Source organism: Antedon bifida, chromosome 10, assembly GCF_963402885.1.
Source record: "Antedon bifida chromosome 10, ecAntBifi1.1, whole genome shotgun sequence".
Classification (NCBI taxonomy): Eukaryota; Metazoa; Echinodermata; class Crinoidea; order Comatulida; family Antedonidae; genus Antedon; species Antedon bifida.
In genome coordinates this window covers 18,093,118-18,117,393 of record NC_136235.1, presented here as the reverse complement: position 1 = coordinate 18,117,393, position 24,276 = coordinate 18,093,118, and the positions used below count along the sequence as shown (strand labels likewise).

Here is a 24,276-nt window from a genome sequence, read left to right as displayed (position 1 = left end):
TTACAAAGTGGTTTAATTGCTGTACATATTTTCATTTATTTAACATATTGTACAAGTTTATGTGGTGAAATGTCTATTATTTTTCTATTCTTTAAACAAATAACTTAAAATTCAAACTTGCTAACTGATCACTTAATAAAGATAGTGCCATAGTTGAAGAACATGAAATAATATTTTATCGTTCAAAAAAATAAATGTGCAGAATAATCAAACTCAATTCACAACATGCATCCCTGAAATATATTCCACTTCCATCACTGTTATTTAATAATAATAAACTTAATAATATCATTTTAATAAAACATGGACAAAATTAATTATCTGCAAAAGAAAAAAAACATATAAAGTATTAGGTATTACATTTATATAGAGTTTAGATGTACTAATCTATGCATGACTCCCTGAAATAGTACAGGGATTATCCTCTATATACGAACTATAGTCCTTTAAAACAAAACATGAATAAAAATGTATCTGGAACATAGAATCAACATTAGATGTTCCGTTAAAGCTCCCAATTGGATGCAACCCAACGATGTAGGCACAACGAAAGTGAGTTGAGCAATCAAATGACACTTTGGATGATCCATTGCGTCATAATTAGCCAAATTACTTTCGGCGCGCTTGCATAACGTGGGAAGCTTCTTTAGAGTGAAGATACAATTATTCTCATATAAAACATAGATTCCTTGTAATTGCGCAAATCTGCCCCCACATCATTTTATTACCAACAGCATATAAAATCAACACAATAATATTAACAAAAATGCACAGCATTTTAATATTTACCGTCCGAAATTTAGTTCATTATAACCATAAAATATGTAATAAATTAGCTTACTGTCATACTAACAACAATGTAAGGATTAATAAGAGGAAGGGTCATGGGTCATATTGGAGAGATCTCTGAGAGATTGAGAACGTATTCTTGAAGCATGAGAATCTACTTTTTCTTTTGTACCTCTGAGAAAGAAAATCCAGTAAATGACTGTATGATAGCTTTACAAATTCCACAATGTAGATACAAATAAAAAATAATTTGCACTATCTGAAAAACCCCAATAGTACAAGCATTCCTCTAATTTTGTTTGTGGCTTTTGAAACAACAGTATGAAATAATGAATAGTGGAGAAGTAGCTTAGTGGTTAACATGCTTGCCTGCCAATCCCAAGGTCCACGGTTCAATCCGGACATATTGCCAGGGTTATATTCACTCTTTCAACTCCACTCCCTAAGCCTCAATGAGACTTAGTTTATAAGCATGACAAATTATAAAATAGTTTATCCATTCTGTAATTGTGGAGTTACTCGCTGTTGGATGCATATAAAATAAATAATTTTTTAAATGGGAAAGCCATAATCCTACAAAGAAAGCGTCTTTGTTTAATATTTATTAAATTTAAAACCGGCTTACATCTACATATATAATTTACCTATTATGTTCAACATAATGGATTAACATAATTAAAATTACATTATATTCAACAACATACAACATTCATATATACTTTTGTAGTAACAAATGAAAATCTTTCTAGCAATGAGACTCTTCAAATGTTACTTTTTTAGTTTTAAGTCCTTTTTAAAGAGCTCAGTGACATCAAATACAATAAAAATGGCGTTAAAAGAACTATTAAAATCAACCATAAACGCCAATTTACAGAGACGAGCGGTAACGGTAAGCGGAAAAACCGTGTAGCTTGTACAACATAGAATCTGTATCTATCTCCGCGTTGTGTGTAAATGGTCATAAGGAATAACATAGATTCTATATTTTTATTACCGTTAACGTTCGTCTGTGTAAATTGGCCTTAAAGATGCAAATTTAACGAAAGATTAATAAGATTGTTAAGAATTTTAGGGGTTAAAAAAAAGAACCATGACAATCACAATAGTTGATCCGTACTAGGCAACAAAAATGCTAAAATGAAAGTGTTTAATATCAAATGTTAAAATGAAAACAATTTAAAGGAACTCTTCTCATTAAAAAAGAAAGAAAAAGAATTCCCATCAATATTTTTAATAATTACAAATTATTTTATACAATTACATAATTTTATATTGCCCTATTAATTTATTTTTCTTTGTAAAAACACTCAAATTTGAATATTAATTCATAACTGTAAAACAACAATATTTCTATTGTGACAGCATTGCAGGTCATAGGTTAATACAGTAGAACACGCACTCATTCAAGCGGAACACTTTCCCAAGAAAATAATAAAGAGACTCACTAAGGATAGTGTTAAGCTCTGTCTACACTATCAAACTAGTTTGACAAAAAAAGTGTGATGTGACCAAATATGGTAGTGATATGCCCAAATATGATAGTGATATAACATCATCTTGTCCATATATTGGCATATCACATTTTGTTGTCACATAAAGTTTGATAGTGTAGACAGAGCTTAAAGGTAATGTTTGTTTTAATGTTTGTTTTCCTATAAAGAAACACTTTGTTTGTCTCCTGAATGTGTCCCCTTAATAGGGGTTCTACTGTCTAACTGATTAAAATTTGTTTTTAATAATAATATAAACCACCTCTACAAACTTATATAAAAATATTTGCACCTGTATACATACATAATATAATATTCATAAAGTGTCATGACATTGTTCTGTTATTATACACCTAAAGCTCTGTCTACACTATCAGACTTTATGTGACAAAAAAATGTGATATGCCAATATATGGACAAGATGATGTTATATCACTATCATATTTGGGCACATCACACTTTTTTTGTCAAACTAGTTTGATAGTGTAGACAGAGCTTTAGTTTAGTCTTGGTATCACATTCCAAAACTAGAAGTAATTACTTTAAAATTTAGTATTCTGTAAAAGTTATCGTAAAAATTGGCAAATTGTTTTAGGCCAAAACATAGATAACTCCAGACTACTCTAAATGCATTTTAAAACGACACAACTCCATATGATAACAAGGAGGTGATAGAGTAATGTCATCTTATTATGCTTGCAAACCAAAGAGCTTCCACAAATATATTAATATCAGAATTTAGTGTGGTCATGTTGATAAGCTATCACATCAACTCTTGGTTTGTAATGCTCTGTTCCATCTTGCGCTGTAATTGAACATTTCTTACTACCAATATCATGAGACGTATTTGGGCACCCAAACCATAGTCCTCTAGGTATGTAGAAATACCTATGCCACCACTATAGTTATAATAAGCACCCACCGCAAATAGTTTGCGTATTACTTGCTGCATTATATTATTTTTGTTTCGGTCAATAAAATACATAGCCTATGAAAATACGATAACATTATTGGTCGAAATAGCATTATAAGACTACCGCTCCATGAATCCAAAACATTATGTTATAGGGAAGATAAAATTTATAACAATAGGTCTCTAATTTAACCAGATTGAGACGCGAATACCACAAGTGAAAGCACATTAAAGGATTCGTTCGATTGCTCAATAAAGCCAGCCTAATGTTCTTAAAATTGGTGACTTCAACTGGGTTTAAATCTATCATTGAAGAAATTGACAGAATCATTGATAAAAAAGACTTATACATAATTTGTTATATACTGAGTGAATATTATGTTAAAGGCCAGGTGCGGGCAAAAAATTTCTATTGATCATACATTCCAATAATTATCGATCTATAGTTTCCCCTATGTTTCATAATTTTTGGGATTTTATTTGTGTTACACGAGCTTGTTGAAAATAAGCACTTTCTTATCAGTGGGGGGATAGTTCAAATTACACAGTAAAATCTCTATTCTTTTGTACACAAATTTTGTAAATAGAGAGGCATTTTAAAAAGCTATGAAAAATAAACGGTGTGGTAAAAAATGTTATCAGATGACTAAATATAGGTAATATAACTTGAATATTACATTTCTGGTATTTTTATTCAACTTAAGATTTTTATTTTCATGCTATAGCAAAAATTATCCACCGTATAACCACCATCTTTTTTCACCTTCTAGGGAGTCACCAGACATGTTATTACATTAGGTTAACTACCTAACTACTGAAAAAACGTCTTCCTGGTTTTTATGGAAGAATTTTACCAAATTTTGTATTTGACCATATTAAGGGAAATTCATGTTTTTTCATCTTGATTTCTGTTACAAATATTTGATTTATGTACAATTAACCAGATATTATATTTAAAATTCATGCCTGTACCTGAGCTTTAAGGCCAAGTAATCATCAATTATTGATTGGTTGCATTTCTATGTTCATTCTTCGCAGAGTTAAGCAATGGTAGTGCTACAATAGGCCCTGCCTGCAGAAACATTTTGGCTATTTCATATAACAGATAGTGCCTTTTCTATTGGTGTTAAATACAAATTTGATATCAAAAGCAATTATAATTTTCCTAAGGAAAATAGAGTCCTAAACTATAACTTCCTCTGAGGGTATCACATTTTATATCACACCTCTAAGCAGGCAATATCTGTATATTATTTTTACCTAAATAATCTCTGACCATTGATTTTAACCTTTGATAGTGGCAGGTAGCAATTTTAGATTCTCAACTAAGCATTGCGTTGTTTCATACCTGTTTGCTCAACAACTACGAAAAAGGTCATCAAAAATATCTGTAAAATCCATGTCGGAAGACGGAGCCTGCATAGCCTCCGTCCCCCAGGTTCTTTGTCAATCGAGAGAAATGATGTCTTGGTTGAAGAGACTACTGCTCGAAGAAGAACGTCCATGATCTGGCATCGGAGGATTCTGATAAATGTTTGAATGCTACGGAAATAAAAACATTAAAACATAGCTTAATAAATATAAAGGAAAATTTAAAGGCAGGGCTGTAGCCGGCATGAGGCAGAGCTCGCCTCGTCTGCAATTTTCAATTTTCACTACCCACCCCAATTCCCCAGCAGAGATCGTCACATATTTTATCAATAGTTATATTTAAAGCATCTTTTGCCTTGTCTATTTTTAACCTCTCTCTACAGCCTTGAAAGGCAATACTATCGATCTTGTGGTTTAGAAGGAGATATAGGAACATATTTTGGATTAAGTGTATGCATTGAAAATAAATATACTCACTGTATACAGCATTGACATAAGATCTATATCTGTAAGAAAAAGTAATATACAGAATTTATATTTTGAAAATGTTTTGAGCCGTTCTGGCAAATCATCAGCAAAGCAAATGTGTATTGACTCAAAGGTAAAAAACCAAATATTTTGTGATAACCATTTAAAAACGACAGATATTTTGTGAATGACTTTTTTAGTGATAATCAAAATTTGTAATTTATAAAAATACAATAAAAAACTAAAATAAGAAATAATTTATTTTATTCCCTCTGTATAAGTTTGGTTTCCACTATATGTAACGCAAATTAATTTGACCAATCACATCACGATGGATTATCCAAACTGTCATTTGTGATTGGTCAACTCATTTGTATTGTGCCTATATACTCTATGGGAATGACGCTTTGTACTATTTTTTTTTATTTGATATTTTATTTATAATACACCTTGTAAATATTATTTTGTGGTCATCTATGGAAGGGTGTTCCTCTGTTCTTAAACTAGAGAACCAAATAAATTATTATCCAAGTATAAGTTTGGTAAAAATTAAAAAAACTTAAAAGTCAACATACTTGGATAGTCAGGCATATGCGTCATTGGTAGCGGTGGAATATTCATGTATTCGTTATAGCTTGGAAGGTGAAGGTGCGGGCTTGAACTTTGCGTATTTAACGAGATACTTGAATTGTTCGACCCAAAAGGTGGCATCGGTGTCGGTATGATTTCAGGACTTCTGTAAAAAAAAAAAAAATGAAAAAAGTTATTCATTTATATTCATTAAAAAATGATTGTGTTATATAGCATAATTAATTTACGATTCAATTTATGTTTATTTACATTGAAAATGAATTCAGGATTCTGTAAATTATTAAATTAAAAGTTATTTATTTATATTCATTAAAAAATGATTGTTATATAGCATAATTAATTTACAATTTAATTTAGTTTATCTACATTTGAAAATAATTCTTACAACAAATAAAAAAGAGAAGGAAAAAAATTGGAATCAAGAGGATTTGAACCTGGTACCTTCAGACTGGAAGGCAAGGATGTTAATCATGAGCTAAAATGCCATACAAGTCATCCCTATATCATAATAGTACTATTATTAGTAACAACTTAAAAATACAAATTTCCCTAGAGCATTGTTTTGTATTACAATGTAATAATTGTTTAAAATTACCTATAATAGCAAGCATCATTTTCTTTTTATACTATATCAAAATAATCCCAAGGGGTCCATGCAACTATCAAAGCACAGGTATAGCTAAGAGAAATGTGCTTTTATTTTGTGAACTATGATGGTTGCTTGGTTGCTGGTTGAAGGACTTTATCCGGCCACAAGTCAGTAACATTTTTAATTTACATTTGTTTAATGATGGAAATGGCACCAACAAATTATCCATGGAAACATTTGGAATTGACTGTCGTAATAAAAGCCCGATTCCCACAACTTTCCTTTGTTTTTGGGTATAAATTTTTGATTTCAAATATAGATAAAAACACTGAGGAAAACTATATCAACATTTATTTTTTGATTACTTCTACTTTCCTCTCGCACATAAACAATTGATGGAATAAAACGTGAATTATTGAGTCAAATACTCTATGATTGACGATGACTGATTGGAAATAAGAAGCCAAAATAAAGCAAAGTTTAAGAGTTTTTTTGCCTTAATACACTATTTAATATGGAAACAAATAAAAAACATGCTGTGCAGACTAACAGTAACAATATCAGTGAGTTGGATCCACATTTTAAAATACAAAAAGGCTATATAACAAAGAGTCCTAAATTAAGGCTTTCTGAAACCAAACACTAACAACACCCAAACACTTAAAAGGGCATTCAGTCTTAAATCCCTGTCTACACTATTAAACTTTATGTGACAAAAAAATGTGAAGTTGCCATATATGGACATGATGATGTCATATCACTACCATATTTGGACACATCACACTTTTTGTCAAACTAGTTTGATAGTGTAGACAGAGCTTAAGGGTGGAGTTGGCCCAAGGGTGGAGTCAGTCTATCTGCCCAAGGGTGTCTAATTTTGGAAAAGATGACACATGTACACATAACACTTTATACACTTACAACCCAAAGAAATTAAAAGTTAAGACAATATAATATGAAATTTGTTGTCATGTACATCATATCCTGTCCCACAACAAATGTAAATTAATATACTCATTTTAAAATCTATGCATACTTGTAACATAAATGAATACAGTAGAACCAATATTAAGGGGACACCTTAAGGACCCAACAAATTGGGTTGATTGTTTAGTGTTGTTAAAACATATATTGCCCCTAATTTGTATCATAGGAAAGTGTCCCCTTAATAGGGGTGTTCCCTTAAAAGTGTTCTCTTAATATGAGTAATCCATCAAATGTGAGTGTCCTCTAATAAGGATATTTCCAAATATGTGTTCTACTGTATTTAGAATAAAATAAGTTTTTAAAATATTCACATTTTGAAATTATTAATTTATAGCGCCATGTAAATGATACAATCATGGATGCAACAAGCATGAAAAACCAAGAAACAAAAGGCAAATTATAAGTTGTTTCATGCGCAATTACAATGCAATAACCACAGTTGAACCTCTATTGAGGGGACAATTTTGGGATGCCTTTTAATAGGGGTGTCCTTGAATTTGCAGTAGTTACCCCAAAATCATTACACAGGAAAGTCTACCCTTAATATAGATGTCCTCTGAATAAGGGTTCCACTGTATTATAGATTATATTTCCAATACTATTGAAAAGGAAATGGTCTTTAAAAAATGATTCTGTGATTTAATTATTACACAGTACACATTTAAATTGTGTATGTAAAATATCATGCATTAGTATAGAACTGAAAAATAATAAATATGTTTCCTTAATTGACACAATAAATGAATGAATGCGGTGGGAGAATCCCCTTCGAGTTATTGTACTCATTTTGTAAATAACATTTAAGGTCGTACAGAGCAGTGGGGAACCCCCCTTTAGAATCGTATAATTTAAAAAACAAGTATATGACAATGTATACATTTTTATAAATATTTTCTTTCCTCTATTTTACATTCACAAACAAAAATGTTTTTGAAGATGTTTTTGAAATTTTCAACACTATTCTACATTTTTGTAACAAATAAATTAATATACATATATAAATATGTTTTATAATAAACACAAACGCTTTTTACAAAACATTTTTTTAAAATAGCTTTTCAATATAATTGTTAAGAAGGGTAATTATACTGTGGGTAGCATGGGTAGTTGTTACCATTAGGATACCAATGGTATCTTTGTACCATGGGAGGAGGGACCGCATTGTAATACTGCTGTTGTGGTTGGTTTGTGTTATATTGTGATTGCATATAATAATTGTTAGGATAGCTTGGACCGTCATAGTATTCTGTGCGCTGTCGTTTGGCACATGATTCTGTCATATGTGACACAATGTTATTGGTTCTTACAATTGGTTTTATAGCTGCTGTGTTAGATAACTTACTACTTTCAGTTTCTTGTGTTTTATTAACAAGTACTATGTTGTTATTTTTACTTTTCCCTGTGCTACTCTTTCCTGTGTTACTTTTTTCTGTGTTACTTTTTTCTGTGTTACTTTTTCCTGTATTACTTTTTTCTGTGTTACCTTTTTCTTTGTTACCTTTTTCTGTGTTACTTTTTTCTGTGTTACTTTTTCCTGTATTACTTTTTTCTGCGTTACCTTTTTCTTTGTTACCTTTTTCTGTGTTACTTTTTTTTGCGTAACTCTTTTCTGTATTATTCTTTTCTGTATTATTCTTTTCTGTGTTACAATTTTCTGTATTATTGTTCACAGGATTTGATTTCTCTGGTGTATTATTCGTATGTTCTGTTGTTGTCTTTTCTAAATGTGTGCTTTGTTCTGTTTCTGTATTCTCTGTATCACTTTTACAGGGTGATTTTCTTTTAAGGGTTTGATATGCTGGGGATAAAGATGAGGTTAAAATTCTTTCAATTTCTTCGAAGTCCATGTCAGGTGTTAGTGGATCAGATGGTGGAGGTACTGAATCATCAACAATAGTGTAATCTGAATCAGAGTTCTTATCACTAGCTTGTTCTGGTGAGGTAGGATTGGAGGAGCTTATAACTACTGGTGAAACGCACCCATTGTTAGATGAGAAGTCCAGTTTTGTAGGCTCTACGGGTATAGCGCTGTCTTCGTCGTCCGATTCCTCATCTGAGCTTATTGTTAGGTCAACATACTCCACCTCTGTCTTACTAAATGGTTTGAAAGAATTTGCTGAAAAGACAAATTATGAATAAATAAATAATTATATCAGCATTTTTGTTAAAAATCAATATAAGAAGGGAGGTGGGGGAGGGAGAGTAGTAGTAGTAAAATAGGGGAGACCCTTTTGGTAAGCATGATTTATTTATTACCATAGAAACTAATCATTTATGGCCCTTAGAAACACAAATAACAAAACATATAAAACATTAAATATGTAGTGAAATAAAGGCCTATTTACACCAACAACCGGTAACGGTAAGCTTGCCCCAAAAAATAAAAAACAAAACCAAAATAATGTAAATGTAAAGCGCATTGGGGCTTTTACCATAATGCGCTCTATCAAGCCTGATTAATTATATTATTATATGTCTCCGTGTCTGCATTAAGGGTCTTTCACACCTGTTTAGGCACGGTTCCGGTCTGGCCCTGGCAAATCAAACGTAAATGTTTCGTTTTTTAGACGCTCCACGTGGCTATGCACCAATCAATATGTGCGTAGTTGAGTGAAAACGAAACATTGGTGGATTTTAACCGGAACCGTGCCAAAATAAGTGTGAAAGACCCTTAAACCTAAACTCTGCATATCAATGTACTGTAAAGCCCAACATTTTGCATGCCCTTAATTTTCATGGCTTTTGGGATGAGACAACAATCGAAGAAATTAAAGGCATGCAAAAACAGCGAAATTCCCAACAATGTTTTTACTTCATCTAGATGGAATAAAGTTGAAGTATATACAGTAGTTAATGCAACCATGGGACAAAAAGAATGTAACTCACTATTTGTACTATCATTACTGGATGTTGAACTGTCTTTTACGCTTTCTTGTGTGCTTTCCACATTAGTGACTTTGGTTGCTGAACCCAATACCACCGTCTCCTCCTTGTTGTTGTTAACTGGTTTCCATCTACCATCTTGTAAGAAATGTATCTCATTGGTATCGGGTGATGACTGAATAATCTCTTGGAATAGCCTACAAAAACGACATCAAACAAATTAAAGATGTATTGTCCCCCAAAAACATGAAAAATGAAGGTTAATAAAATCAGACTTTTTCACTTCTTAAAAAAAAAAAATACAAAAACAAAAAATTATTTCACTTACTTTGAAACATTCAAACTTTATTGAAAAAATGATGCTGTGATAATATTGGTTTCATATTTAAAAAAATAGAGGCCTAGATTTTAAATGAATAAAAGGTAAACTTACCCATCAAGAACAAGGAGATTAAACGGTGCCTTCTTATCACATACAGGACAGATCCATGTGGCTTTCCTGAAATTATAAAATAAGTATCAATAAATGTCAATATATTCCTGTCAATCAATCAATCTAAATCCTCAGAAGATGCAGTGTGTTACATATAGCCCTACTTTTAACCAATACATCCTTAATATTCTAACTCTTAAGGCCGAGGGCTACAATGTAAATCGTCTCAGCGCTCAAGGTAAATTACTCAGCTATGAATAATGAACCTTTAAGCAAAGGACTGAGGTTGAGTTACATTACAGTAATTTTGAACTTGTTTCAAAATTGCAAAAACTGAAATGGTTTAAAGTTGCATGGAGACTCGACTACATACTAAATTTACCATGTGAATTCATATTATACTGTATGATGATCAGTAAATGCTCTACACTGTATCTCAACATATGACAGTATCATAGGCACCTGTAAGTTAATGTCAGGTAAGGCTTTTTGTCTAGATACAGGCATCACATGTGAAAGACATGTTATTCTGTATCAAAGAATTTGGCTATGACAATTATAGGATACAGTACTCCTGAGAATCTGAATCGATTTTCGAAAACTCAATGTCCTTACTTTTCGTTCATCATGAGGTAGAGGGCGGCATCAAAACACTGCAAATGCGTACACGTACTCGCTCGACAGGGAATCTGCATACGCATCTTACCGAGTGGGCATAGTAACGACACTCTTAAACTTGTGGTTGCTATTTCACTATCGGCATCATGAGATAACTTCTCTTTAACTGTAAAGCAAAACCAAACATAATTATCCCTACAATCAAGAAAAACGTGACTGTTGAGTGACTACTGACTTGACTTCTACCGTATATTCTCTGAGTATAATCCCACCCCCCTAGAACATGAAACTGGGCCGACTTTGGGGTGTGGGACTATACCCAGGGAAACCCTGGTTCATGACAAAAATGATTGTTAAACCATTTCTTGTAAATACTCATTTGAACTGGCTAGAGAGTGGCCTACTGTACATCCAGACCAAAAGTCAATACTGGGAATATACCTGGGGATATGCCTGTTTGTGAAATCAAACATAAAGTAGGTGGTGGGATTAAACCCGAAGTGGGATTATACCCGAGGATATACTGTACGGTGTATTCAATTTTCTTCTTTCTTTTTCTATTATGAGGTTAATGTATTAAAATTAAGCCGAGTTTTAAGAATCACCAATTCACTTTTAATAAATTTATACTGTTGAAAAAAAAAATCAATATTAGAATATTTTACAATTGTATAATACCTTGACATACTTTCTTTTTAAATGAATCCATTAATAAAAATTACTACATTTTTTTTTCTAGTTATACTACTCAAATCATATCACAATCGTATACATGCAATTTTCTTGTAGATCCATTTTGTCATTTTTTTGGTTTGTAATCACTTGTTACTTGTTTTGTTGGCCGGCCTCATGATTGGGTTCAGGCCGTAATTGACCGTTTGCGAAGACCAACAATTCATGTGCTTGATATATATTTATTTTTCAATTTTATTATTTTAATATTAAATAATAGACAAACCTATAACCCAAGGTAGAATGTTTTAAATTGAAGTGCAGACAACCAAAAATTAATTATCTATGTTTATTTATAGAATGGTTATATCCGAAATGATTATCTTAAATATGTTTGCATTGTGTCCGCCTACACCAATAATTAAGCATACAACAATATTTATTATGCAGATAAAGGTTAACAAAATATAATTTATATGCAATTCATTTTTTTCTCATTATAATAATTTCATTTCTTTCATTTATTCTTTATTTATTACAAAATTAATATACAGTATACAATATTGTATGAAAAAGAATAAATACCATGAAGGCACATGACTGATATGTACCCTCGAAGAATAATGTGTTCCTAGATTTTATCCATTGCTTAGCCATGTAATGTTGTAAGGCAGTATTTGTAATTACACATGAACAAACTACTAGTATGAATGATGATGAATGATAATGATCTGTTAATTCTTTGGGAAAATCCATATATTAATAGATTTCCTGATATTTTCCATTAGGACATAAGCCAACAGACATTGTTGATGCATTATTATGGTGTGATAACCCAAGTATCAGGGACGTGCAAAGAAATAACACAACTTTGACATCACACATAATATTAAAATCATATTGGCAATATTTGTCAATAAGCAGATAGAAATATGTAAATGAAAACAATAATTCACCTTTTACATTAGTAAAGTAGTTCATCTTCTACTTACAAACGCATTATAACAACTATATACTGCCGCTGCTATGCTAGTGTTAAAGTGAATAAACCCATTGCAATTGATAAATGAGATAAATTCATGGCTAAAGCTCTGTCTACACTATCCAACTTTATGTGATGTGACCATATATGGACATGATGATGTCAAATCACTACCATATTTGGGAATATCACTACCATATTTGGGTACATCACACACTGTTTTTGTCAAACTAGTTTGATAATGTAGACAGAGCTTAATATTGTTTATCAATAAAAAGGCAATATTAACAACATTTCAAGCAAATTGAAAATAGTAATGAGGTATGTTGACAGACATAATGATGCACAAAGTAGTAAACATGTGAATTTCACATTAACGCTCAATAATATTTTGTGAAAAATATTATAAAAATAATGAATAAAATGTTTGACACACTGTTTATGTGGAAATACTGAAAATCAATTTGTGCCTAATATTGATTATTTTCAAGAAATTAATGCTATTTAGAATGCTTTTTTTTTTAATTTTAAAAAGGAATTTGGGGCACGTACAGTACAGTATTGGACCTCATGAAAAATTTACATATTTGAAAGTGTTTCAAAAAGTTTAATACTGAAAAAAAAAAATTGTAAAAAGATTTAATTGTTTTATAATTTTTTAATTTTCCAAAATGACAATGAAATGAATATTTTCTTGGTGATCAGGACTGTTTTAGAATAAATAAATGATAATACATGCTTAGTGTGATAATAAACCATTGCACATGACATGTTAGAGTCTACAGTTGAAATAGGTCATTGAATATTATGTATTCATGTCTATTCACATGTCATTAAGGTCTAGTACGCATTTACTGAAAAAGGAATATGTCATATTTTACAGTTTTTTTAAGCACCCTGAATTTGTAACTACATTTAATATTTTTCCATCTAGAAATAGAAATTAAAAACTGCACGATTAAATAATCAATTTTAATAATCCTTATGAGATTTACAACAAAAAAAAAAGGAAAATTAATTGTTACGATAAATTGGATTTATTTATTGCATTGGAAAGATGCAAGATTATTTTGAAAGATGCTGTTGTAACATCACGTTTTATATACAGAACAAAATACAATTTTTCATACAATATTATTTTAAAACAAATGAATAGTCATTATATCCAACTGCATTATCACCGATTCTTTTTCCCTTCGAGCATTGTTAATAAACAAATATGTTTATTAATAGTACTGATAGTTGTTTTCAATTATCAATTGTTGTATTCATTATAAACAAAACTCAAACTTCTGGTATAAAATGTTGCTAAAAATAATGTTTTGTAAACAAATTTCAACTCTAAACATTCAAATTGTTAATAATGGTATCAGGGACGAGCCATTCTGAATTATCAAGTATGTACTCTAGACATTGTAATGTCATAAAACATTAGAAACTTTGTATATTAACAGCATTCAATTCATATTATCATAAATTATTATTATTATCACAATATTATTATATGTATTCCTAATTAATAACAACTAGAAAGCTATTTTTAGTTTAATGATTGCGTAATAAGGACAACGACCTTCGTAAAATATTCAAATAATTTTCACGGTTCACCGAACAATAAAGAACTGTAAGTTTCTAATTTGCATATGAATTGATGTTATTGTTCTGCTATTTAACAGTAGATAAAGCAAAAAAAGGTAAGTCTTGTAGTACTGTATGGTCATGAATATGTTGTACCGGATTATCTGATCAATGGATTGGAATAACACAAATTTCCAATAACACATTGACAATGAAATCAATATTTGAATCATTATTCAGGGAAAACCTTCAGGATTCAACAAAGTGTCCCCATTATAGGGGTTGGCCGTTGTATTAAAAAATATGTATAGTAGCAGTCCCTTGTTTTATTTTATACAGGAAAGTTCCGCCTTAGAAGGGGTGTCAATTTAACAGGATGACCCAAAGGAGGGATTGCTGTAAAATGATTTTGGGATATTGTTACAAGAACATTCTATCAATGGTTTTAATAAAAAATCAATTTATTTGAAGGACTTGAAAATTATAGCATAGCATCCATAATAAATACAAAAATAATTATTGATGACCTTAGGTCATAATTGCATGCTTCGATAAGACAGGGGTTGCATATGACTTCCTATTTCAACAGAATAGGAAGTGTTTTACATTCTGGATTTAAAAGATAATGAATATATTGGTATCTACTCAGTTATATGATACCAAAATAAACTGTTTTTTCATGGCCAAAGGAGTGCTAAGTCTACCCAAGTTTCATAAAGTAACAACACTAGGAGCGAGTCAGCTTTGAACCAATGCAATGGGATAGCACACAATGTTAAAAGTTAAACAACATTAAAATTAAACATTACTTACTTAATGCCCGCGTATGGTCTGCATTTCTAAAACCATTACTGCGTAATCTTTGTAGTAATATATCTGAAGTTAGTTGTTTTACAAGGTAGACGGCAACACAGTATTGCTATAGAGAAAAAAACACATCAATAATTTGTATTCCTTATAAAACATGTTAAACTTGACCTTGATATTTTTATTTAGTATTTAGGGAATATATGTAAAACACCTACACTACAGTTAAATTTCCATGACATTTGTAGGCCGTAGGTTAACATTCATAGTAAAGCAAAATAAGTGTTCAATATAATTTTCTAAAAGAAATGTTTTGATTACTTACTCGACCAAACTCTTGCGCCCACGTTATATCTACTCGGTTAGGTTCATTTAAGTTCGGGCGTATCAAATGCGTAATGTTCACTGGCCGACTTGGTCGTCTTGGTTCCGCACCTGCCTTACTTTGTGGCAGAAATGCCTAAAAAAATATATTAAAAATATCCACAATTAATAAACTAAATCTCTTCATTTACTACTTTGAATACTAACATAGTATATATACCTGTAGTAGTAATAGAACCTATGAAACATGATGATTGGACGAATACTGTAAATATATATCTTATCTTAATATTTACTTTGGTTTAAAATTATCATTACAAAAAGCATAAAAGCAATTGAACATTATGAATATAATAAAGTAAAATAGATACTGTAACATTAATTAAAACATGAAATACCAAAATCCATATATATATAAAAAATTTCCATAAATATTCATATATGATTGAGAGTACGGTACCTACAGTACAGTATTGCCTGTTAAACAAAAATGGCATCATAAATTCATCATTAATTTTACAAAAGAATCAACAGTTTATGCTAGTTAATTAAAAATTGACACTTTGCCATGAAAGGCACAAAAATATTAAAAGAAATGATTTATTTTAAAATTATTCTATAAAATGAAAATGTGTAAAACGGATCAAATTTGCTTCTTGGAGAGAGGATTTACATGACAAACAAATTAATAACAGATATAATAATATAGCAGGGAATTCCCCTGAGATTTCCAGGTCAACGGACTGATGTCTATGTGGCTCAGGTCAATTTCCTTTTTTGAAAGGTTAACAGGAAATGACATCATAGAACACCAGACTATATGTAGGAATCATTAATTGAAATCGGGTTGTGATTTTAATTGCTTCCATAGTATTTCTTTGTTTGGTACAACATAGTACCGGTTCCAGGTAGCACTATTTAAAATGAAATGATTTCCTAAATAAATTGTTAAAATAGTAGTATGGTATGTCACGACGAATTTTAGGAAAATCACGGTCTTAACAGATGTCTACTGGAAATTCCCAAATCATGTCATTGTAATCTGAAATCTGTACATTGACTGGAAATAACAAGAATAAATAAAATGTGTGGAACACAAATTTAAAAAAAAATAATCACTATTACATTTAATTTAGGCAATTATTAATTATAACTGCATAAATTAAATGTGACCAACCTATAAGTGCAACTACTTAAATAGTAAATGATATATTTAAAATAGAGTTCTGCAAAGTATAGGAAGATGATGATGATGAATAAAATTATTTGGAATACACCTGCATTTAACAATATTGAAATCTCAGATGTAAAGCAATTCACTCAGATTTTGGGAAAATTTCTTCAGTAGGGGATATGATTAACAATTTACTTTTTGTTCATATGCTTCACTATTATTAATTATTATTATTTTACACTACTAAATTAAAAAAAAAATTTACTTTAACACAAACTGAAATCAATAGTGTTTCTTTCAATTCTTGCTTGAAATGTAAAATGAATTTGTTCAGTAGCCTAGCAACATTTCAAAATTTCTCGAAATATTTCATCTTAAAGAATGTCAAAATAATTCAGTAAACCAGGAACCAGATTTATAAACAAAATCACAAGTATATAATAAGATAGGAAAACAATTGGGTAGCACAATAAGATTTGAGCATCTTGTGATCTGTGTATTAATTGCAAAATGCCTACAGTACAAGGAACAGTAATACCAGAAAGTTAAATTCGCAGTAGGATGGAGATTGTACTGTAGGTACTGTAGTGTCAGGTTTCTGTTTTTGACACACCCTGTAGGGTAACCCGACACTGCTGATATAAACTACAGGTAGTAGTATAGCCTTGAATTCACAACTACAGACCACTACAATCTAAACAATTATTGAATATTCAATTTTATAGAAGTGAATAACTTTAATAAGTGCAAAATTGTCTATTTAAAATTATATAATCTTCATTTTTCATGTTTTTGGGGGACAATACATCTTTAATATTAGGTATACCAAAGTCATAATCTCTAACAACTATTGAATATTGAATTTTACAGAAGTGAATAACTTTAATAAGTGCAAAATGGTCTATTTAAAATTATATTAATCTTCATTTTTCATGTTTTTGGAAGACAATACATCTTTAATATTAGGTATACCAAAATCATAATCTCTAAATTACAGTAATACTAATATCATGCAATGTAATTAAGAAGGGATATTGTTGTCGATTGTAGGTTTAATAGTGAACATACTGTAGTCCAGTAGAACCTTCATTTTACGTACAGTACGGGACCAAAGGCGTGCGTAAAACATAGGATTCGTAAAATCCAGGTTGACCTTGGCTTTGTTGTTTGTTGTTAAACTGCATCCTCAATGTAAGAAAATAACACTATTTACTAAAAACGATGACGTCATCAGTCATTTTATGAGTAGGTAAAATCCAGGGAACGTAAAACAAAGGTTCTACTGTACTACCAATATTGTATTACTAATGGAATCAGCTAAATATGTGTTTTTAAATAAGGGTCTGTTTCTGCTGCAAACAAAATAACTGGATAAACAACCATGTGCATAAATTAACCCCAATTTCTTGGCAGAGGAAAAAGGACTAATTTTCAATAACCAGTTAAATAGCAGCCTGAAAATAACTGTTTAAAACACCCAATTGATTGGGTGTTAGAACAATAAAACGCAAAATAATAACTGTTAATTGATTGACCACCATTGACCTTTGCCCCAACTACTATCATCTTGAACGTTGACCATCTGAGGGCATTTTGGGTAATGTTAATGTTTTTCATTGACGATCACCAACTGATTTAAACAGGTTTGATAAATTTAGCAGGATGCAATTTTGAAATACAAAACGGTTTATTCTGTGAGACACACATATACATATAGACCTATATCTGTTGAGTTGTAAGATTTATTTTACTGCCTCATTGTACTATAAACCTTTGCAGCATTTCCACCTACCCTTAACTTTTGAAACCTTTGTAAGAAGTAGAATTGTATAATACTTACCGGTAGTGGACATAACTTATTGTTTATTTTAACACAAACACTCCCTGGAAATTTGTCGTCTTGCTCACAACTTGTTTCTGCCAGACAAAACCTTTAAAATAAAAAATATCAATGAAAAAAAATCAGTAAAAAATGTATTTTAAATGAAACAACATAAAAGGAAGTCACATGTTAATGTTAATAACAAATCTGTACATCTGAAGTTTTTTTACTTAAGTAATTTAATATTTTAAAAAAACAACCCAAAAAAGGATACAGTATTCTAACAATTAAAGGGTCTAGTCTAAACTAAAGCTCTGTCTACACTATCAAACTTTATGTTTGGGATTGAATTTAACCAAAGAACAAGTTAAAATTATTACGCTGCCAACATTAAACTAAATTAATAATCATATATTTAAATTATTATTGATTGATTTCATAACATGAATTACTATTATGTACTGTTCAGATCTTTATGGTAATTAAGGATGTTTTGTTTAACTAATGATATTTTATCATAACAATATTCAGTAAGTGTTTTTCATGTCTTGTTTGCTATGAAAATTAAAAAAAAAACCAATTTCACAGAATGTCTAATCAAACGGGAAGTGATAAAGTATCAGAAGATTATTATTATAATTTTTCTTGTTGAGGGATCCATAGATAAACCACAATAACCTTCTGTTCTAACAGATGTACGTTTCTAATCCATGGTGTGCAATAAATAAAAAACATGAATATTAAGTCTCTCAACCTGCTTTGATTTTATAGACTTTTTAAATTATTGTACCACACTGTAAGCAAGCCAGTCGATTCTAATTCACTAATTTACAAAATTTATGCATCAGTTGATTGTCCAGTATTTGACCATTGAGTAAATATCCATTAAAGTACTGAATTGTAGCGAATTTATTGGTTTCGGGCTTGTTTCTTTTGAATACTGTAACGTCATCATTTGAAGAGATGAAGGACAGTCTAGTACTGATAGACTTAGAATCAATTTGTGTTCACTTGTACACGATTGACATTAAACCATAGCCTTGCTAGGAGACTAAAGTATTTCGAAATTACAACAAATGTTAGTAGTATATTGTTGTAAATAATGTCTTTTCTTAAACAAATGTAGAGACAGTAAAACTCTGTCTACAATATTAAACTTTATATGACAAAGAATGTCTACGCTCGCGCTAACCGCTCGCCAATTCGCCAATGGCGACTGGAGTCTCCATTTGGCGAAAATAATTATTGCCTCGTTCGCCAAATTGGCGAAAATACATTTCCAAGCCTAGGCCTAGCCTGGTCGGCGTGACTTCTTATGGGAGCGAGAATTCGCCACACTTCGGTACTTTCTGACTCGGGTACACTTTTTACCACCACAGCATTTTATGTGACGACGTCACGATCGCCGTGTTTATTTTTTTAGTTCTGATTAAACATGCGCAGAGCGTGCCTCGATGACGTTTTAATGACACACAGTTAATGTGATTGGTTCGTGGCCGGCCTTCGTCGACGTGATGATGAGCGAATAAAAGGGGAAGTCCCTATTCTTCGACGTAGAAAATGAACTTCGAGAAGAAAAATGTAAACAGAAACATGTGGACGAATACTTCCGTAAACGAGGCTGTTCTGTTATTTAAAAAGTAAAAGTAATTACCTCAATTGTAAAATGTTAACATGTTTAATTTTATTTCCCTTTCGATTATTCTAACCGAAAGTTGCGCTTAAATTGAATAGCTAAGAAACAGCGTATACTACAACGGCAACCCTGGCCAAAGCGCGTTTCGGCCGCCTACATAGAATGGGTTACGGCCGCTGCATAGCAAATTCAAAGCTTCTTAAATTTCTGCGGTACATTTCTTCCTAACGTACTTGTTTTATATAATAGATTGATAAATATTCCACTTATTAAATAATTTAATAAATCGGTAAAATTGACGTTTCGAAGCAAATATTCCATGATGAGAGGTGACATTTTTCGACATGCCTCGTGTGCGGCGAAGACTAGTTCAGAAAATGGAACAGTCCACTGCGGGGGTTATCCAATCATTAATTAACGCGCTAATACATGCATACCATGCACATTGCCTGGGCGACGGTAATTTAGTAATAAGCGGAGAACTGAATCCCCCGTAAGGAAAATGGTAAACACTGATATTTATGGTAGGGATTATTTTTTTCAGTGGTTGGTCTTGTTGGCTTCTTCGCACGAGGTCCACGCAAAGTCAAATAAAACGATGTGGTTTATCAAACAGAAATATAAATTAGCTTTAATTCAATACTAAATTAGCCAGATTTTGATAATGAGAAAGACTCAAAAATTCAATTTTTATCGTTAAAATTGACATATGAGGCGGATGTACATAATAATAATAACCGATTTACATATCAAAATAAAGAGTATTTAAAGCCTGATAACATGCAACAAAAATTACTCCACCACCTATTATGGACCTCGTGCGATCGGGTGCGAAAATGGGTAGGTGTTTTCCAAAGTTATTTTTAGCGCGCGGATTTCGGCTCGCCGGCTTTTGTACCTCATTTTTAACTCGCGTTTTCTATTAAAATATTTAATAAACATAGATTAAAAATATATAAAAATAATCCCTTAAACAAGATCTTTCCAGGCATATAATTTTTATTCTCATGGGTACATAAGAAATAGTATATTTTTAACTTCAAAGACACGTCACTTTTTGAAATTTCACGAACGTGTTAAAATCGCGGTAACGAAAATCAGCTTCATTGGGATACCTAATAATAATATAAATGTAAAAGAAGTCACAAATAACAAACAAATACATGCATTATTTATTAAATAAACATTTTTGCGAATTTTTATGGTTTTTTTAATTTGGCTAAAGGATTTTCAATTTGGCTAATGTTTTTCAAAACCTTTCGCCATTTTGGCGAACGAAAATTTGACCTTAGCGCGAGCGTAGAATGTGATGTGCCCATATATGGACATGATGATGTCATATCACTACCATATTTCGGCATGTCACACTTTTTTTTGTCCAACTAGTTTGGTAAGTGTAGACAGAGCTTAATACCTGAAAACTGTTTAAATACCCTGTGAAATATATGTGCTACTATTATAATTGTTAATAATTCATTTAAATATGCAGTGTGGATGAATTGACTTACCTTAGTTGAACTTGTACTGCATATTCTATTCGTGGATTCGGTGTCCAAGATTCACGAATCATCTGTAATTGCTGTGGTGTTAGGTGAAATAACACGGTTCTTTGGATTTCTCTATATTTTCCAGATGGCACTGTCATTGAAGAATATTAATCAGCTTATTAATTTAGTACACATTAGAGCCTCTATTAAAGGGGCACTTTCAGGAACCAACAAAGTGTCCCTTGAATAGGGGCGTCCCTTGAATAGGGGCGTCCCTTGAATAGGTAGGGGTGTCACTTGAATAGGGATGTCACTTAAATAGGAGTATCCCTTAAATAGGAGTATCCCTTGAATAGGAGTATCTCTTGAATAGGAGTATCCCTTGAATAGGAGTATCCCTTGAATAGGAGTATTTCTTGAATAGGAATATCCCTTGAATAGGAGTATCCCTTGAATAGGAGTATCCCTTGAATAGGAGTATCCCTTGAATAGGAGTGTCCCTTGAATAGGAGTGTCCCTTGAATAGGAGTATCCCTTGAATAGGAGTATCCCTTGAATAGAAGTATCTTTTGAATAGGAGTGTCCCTTGAATAGGAGTGTCACTTCAATAGGGATATCACTTCAATAGTAGTGTCCCTTATATATTAGAAAAACACTTACCAAATGTTTTATGTGAACAATAAAGAGTAAATGAAAATCAATCACTATATTTCTTTAAAAAATTATAGCTTCATCTTTAAAAAAAAAGCAATTACAGTACTTACCCAGACCAGTTGGTTTTACTAGGTCATCTTGGATATCATAAAATGGTAATGGACAAAATTTAACATCAGGTCTAACAGGCTGAGGCGAGGTCAGTTCAATATGTTGACCTCCCACGTGCTGTGGCGTATGTTGCTGAGAACTAAACGGATAGAATTGTGGAAACTGCGGTAATGCTGGATTGCTTGGCGGCGATATTCTTTCTGCTGGCATTTGATTTGTGTTCCTACTGCTACTATTTGAATTTCCAACTGCTACTTGCGGCGGGCTAACTAACCGCCTAGGGAATCGTCTCCTATTTAGCTCTTTTATTTTAATTTCAACTGGTGTATTACAATTGTTTTTTAGCAATGCAAGTGCCCTTGCTTGGAGTTCATGTTTACGACCGCTTTTGTTCCTTCCTGCAAATCCTAACAATACTTGTAGTTCAGAAACACGAAAACTCATAACCATTCGCTGAAAAAAATATACAGAATTACTCAGACATGGATGTAATTGTGCTAGACTAGGTACATAACATACAGTAGGATACTGTGCTCACTTTCTAAGACTATCTGTATTTTCAAAACAGCACTGACCAAAGAAACCTATGAGCTAAATCTTGTTTGTCAATTTCCGCTGAGTGCGATTTTTCCTTATTTATAACAACATCCATATGACAGCATGTAAAAATTTACAATTACTTTATTGTGAATGTACCTTACAATTAGGCCTCATAAGTACTTTTATGAAGGAAAATCACACAAAAAGTAACAAATCCTTTAAATTGATGATTTTACATACAGGTTTCTCGCACACAGTTCAACCTCTATGTTGAAGTGGAAGAAAAATGTTTAATAATTAATTATGTTTCTTTTATCGGCATAGAACTAGACAGAGAGTTGAAAGTGCCTATAGAAACCTAAAACCTTAAATTTGATGCATGGTCAACCATGCCTATGGAAAATAATAAATTACACACGCATAGTTGACCGTAACGAAAATAAATACAGAACTCATTATTATGTACCGTACAGTATGGAAAGATAACAAGGTAAACATGGTTTAAAAAATAATTACATATCATTGTACATTTTTTAATTAAAATTGTTATGCTTTATGGCTCTAGCTAGGCCAGATCTGCTATAGGCAAGTGTATTAGCTATAGGGAGTACCTTGAGGGCCAAGTAGTAGGCTAACTAACACAGAGTTAGACAATACTTTACATTGTCATTTCAACATGAAGACCTTTGTATGCTGTATATAAGAGGCTAAACGTGTTATCTCAGTTGTCAGTCTGCTCAAAAAAAGACAACCAGATCTTTATCTTTATTCTTTTGAAATCAAATTATTAATATTATGTTATGCAACATTTGAAGTTACCAAAAAAAAATACTGATCATAAATATATAGACTAGGCCTGGCCTAGAACAGCAGTACAATTAATACAAAAATATAACAACAAGTGCGGTGTGGCCTAAGCCCAAAGACTAAATATAGGCTTCACCAATCAAGATGATTGCCCACTGACGAATACCCTGATGAAGGCGGACCGATCTATCGTACACCGCGAAAAAAGTGTGGGCTAGCCTCCACACAGTCAGCCGGACAAAACAAATTGCGCTCTCAAAGTCATTCGATTGATTTAGCCCTTTATTAAACCTTACAAAAAGTGAATAAATATTACACGGAAAGTTAAATTCATCCATGGCCTAACGATATGTCCGATAAGTAAAAATAGTATATCAAAGGACCACAAACTGACAAATATTGCTTACTTTTAATTCCAAATAGTCCGACATCTTGCTGGTTGTTCAAAACTACAATCTCGTACCAAATTGTGCACATGCGCAATAAGTTTGAACTGCAGCAATGCATTTCGGGATACATTATTAAAAATATTACTTCCGTCGTGTGATCC

The 24,276-nt window shown here is 31.7% G+C and overlaps 1 protein-coding gene across 3 annotated transcripts; it reads right to left on the bottom strand.

The window, feature by feature from the left end:
- Nucleotides 1–25: 25 nt before the first annotated feature.
- LOC144853579 (E3 SUMO-protein ligase PIAS2-like) lies at nt 26–24,232 on the bottom strand. 3 transcript variants are annotated; one of them, XR_013614391.1, is made up of 14 exons: nt 24,134–24,232; nt 22,379–22,832; nt 21,636–21,765; nt 18,510–18,600; nt 15,497–15,631; nt 15,178–15,283; nt 11,130–11,298; nt 10,515–10,580; nt 10,085–10,278; nt 9,179–9,314; nt 5,607–5,767; nt 5,041–5,069; nt 4,541–4,734; nt 26–3,267 (listed from the first exon to the last, which is right to left on the bottom strand). XR_013614391.1 is itself a non-coding variant. In XM_078711293.1 (13 exons), the coding sequence occupies exons 1-13, from the start codon at nt 24,155–24,157 to the stop codon at nt 4,639–4,641; spliced, it is 1,791 nt and encodes a 596-aa protein (XP_078567419.1). In that variant the 5' UTR covers nt 24,158–24,232; the 3' UTR covers nt 4,454–4,638. The 3 variants fall into 3 exon arrangements, 2 of the variants coding, with proteins under 2 accessions (XP_078567419.1, XP_078567418.1); XM_078711293.1 differs by lacking the exon at nt 26–3,267 and having other exon boundaries at nt 4,454–4,734; XM_078711292.1 differs by lacking the exons at nt 26–3,267; nt 4,541–4,734; nt 5,041–5,069; nt 5,607–5,767 and having other exon boundaries at nt 6,699–9,314.
- Nucleotides 24,233–24,276: the final 44 nt, after the last annotated feature.

Bases quoted from the DNA above. Each gene is read 5' to 3' on its own strand.
- LOC144853579 (XM_078711292.1), bottom strand. From the start codon at position 24,157: ATGTCGGACTATTTGGAATTAAAA. The intron at 22,833-24,133 runs GTAAGCAATATT...TATTTTTTTCAG, and splicing joins CGGACTATTTGGAATTAAAA to CGAATGGTTATGAGTTTTCG. The intron at 15,632-18,509 runs GTAAGTATTATA...ATATTTTTTTAG, and splicing joins ATAAGTTATGTCCACTACCG to GCATTTCTGCCACAAAGTAA.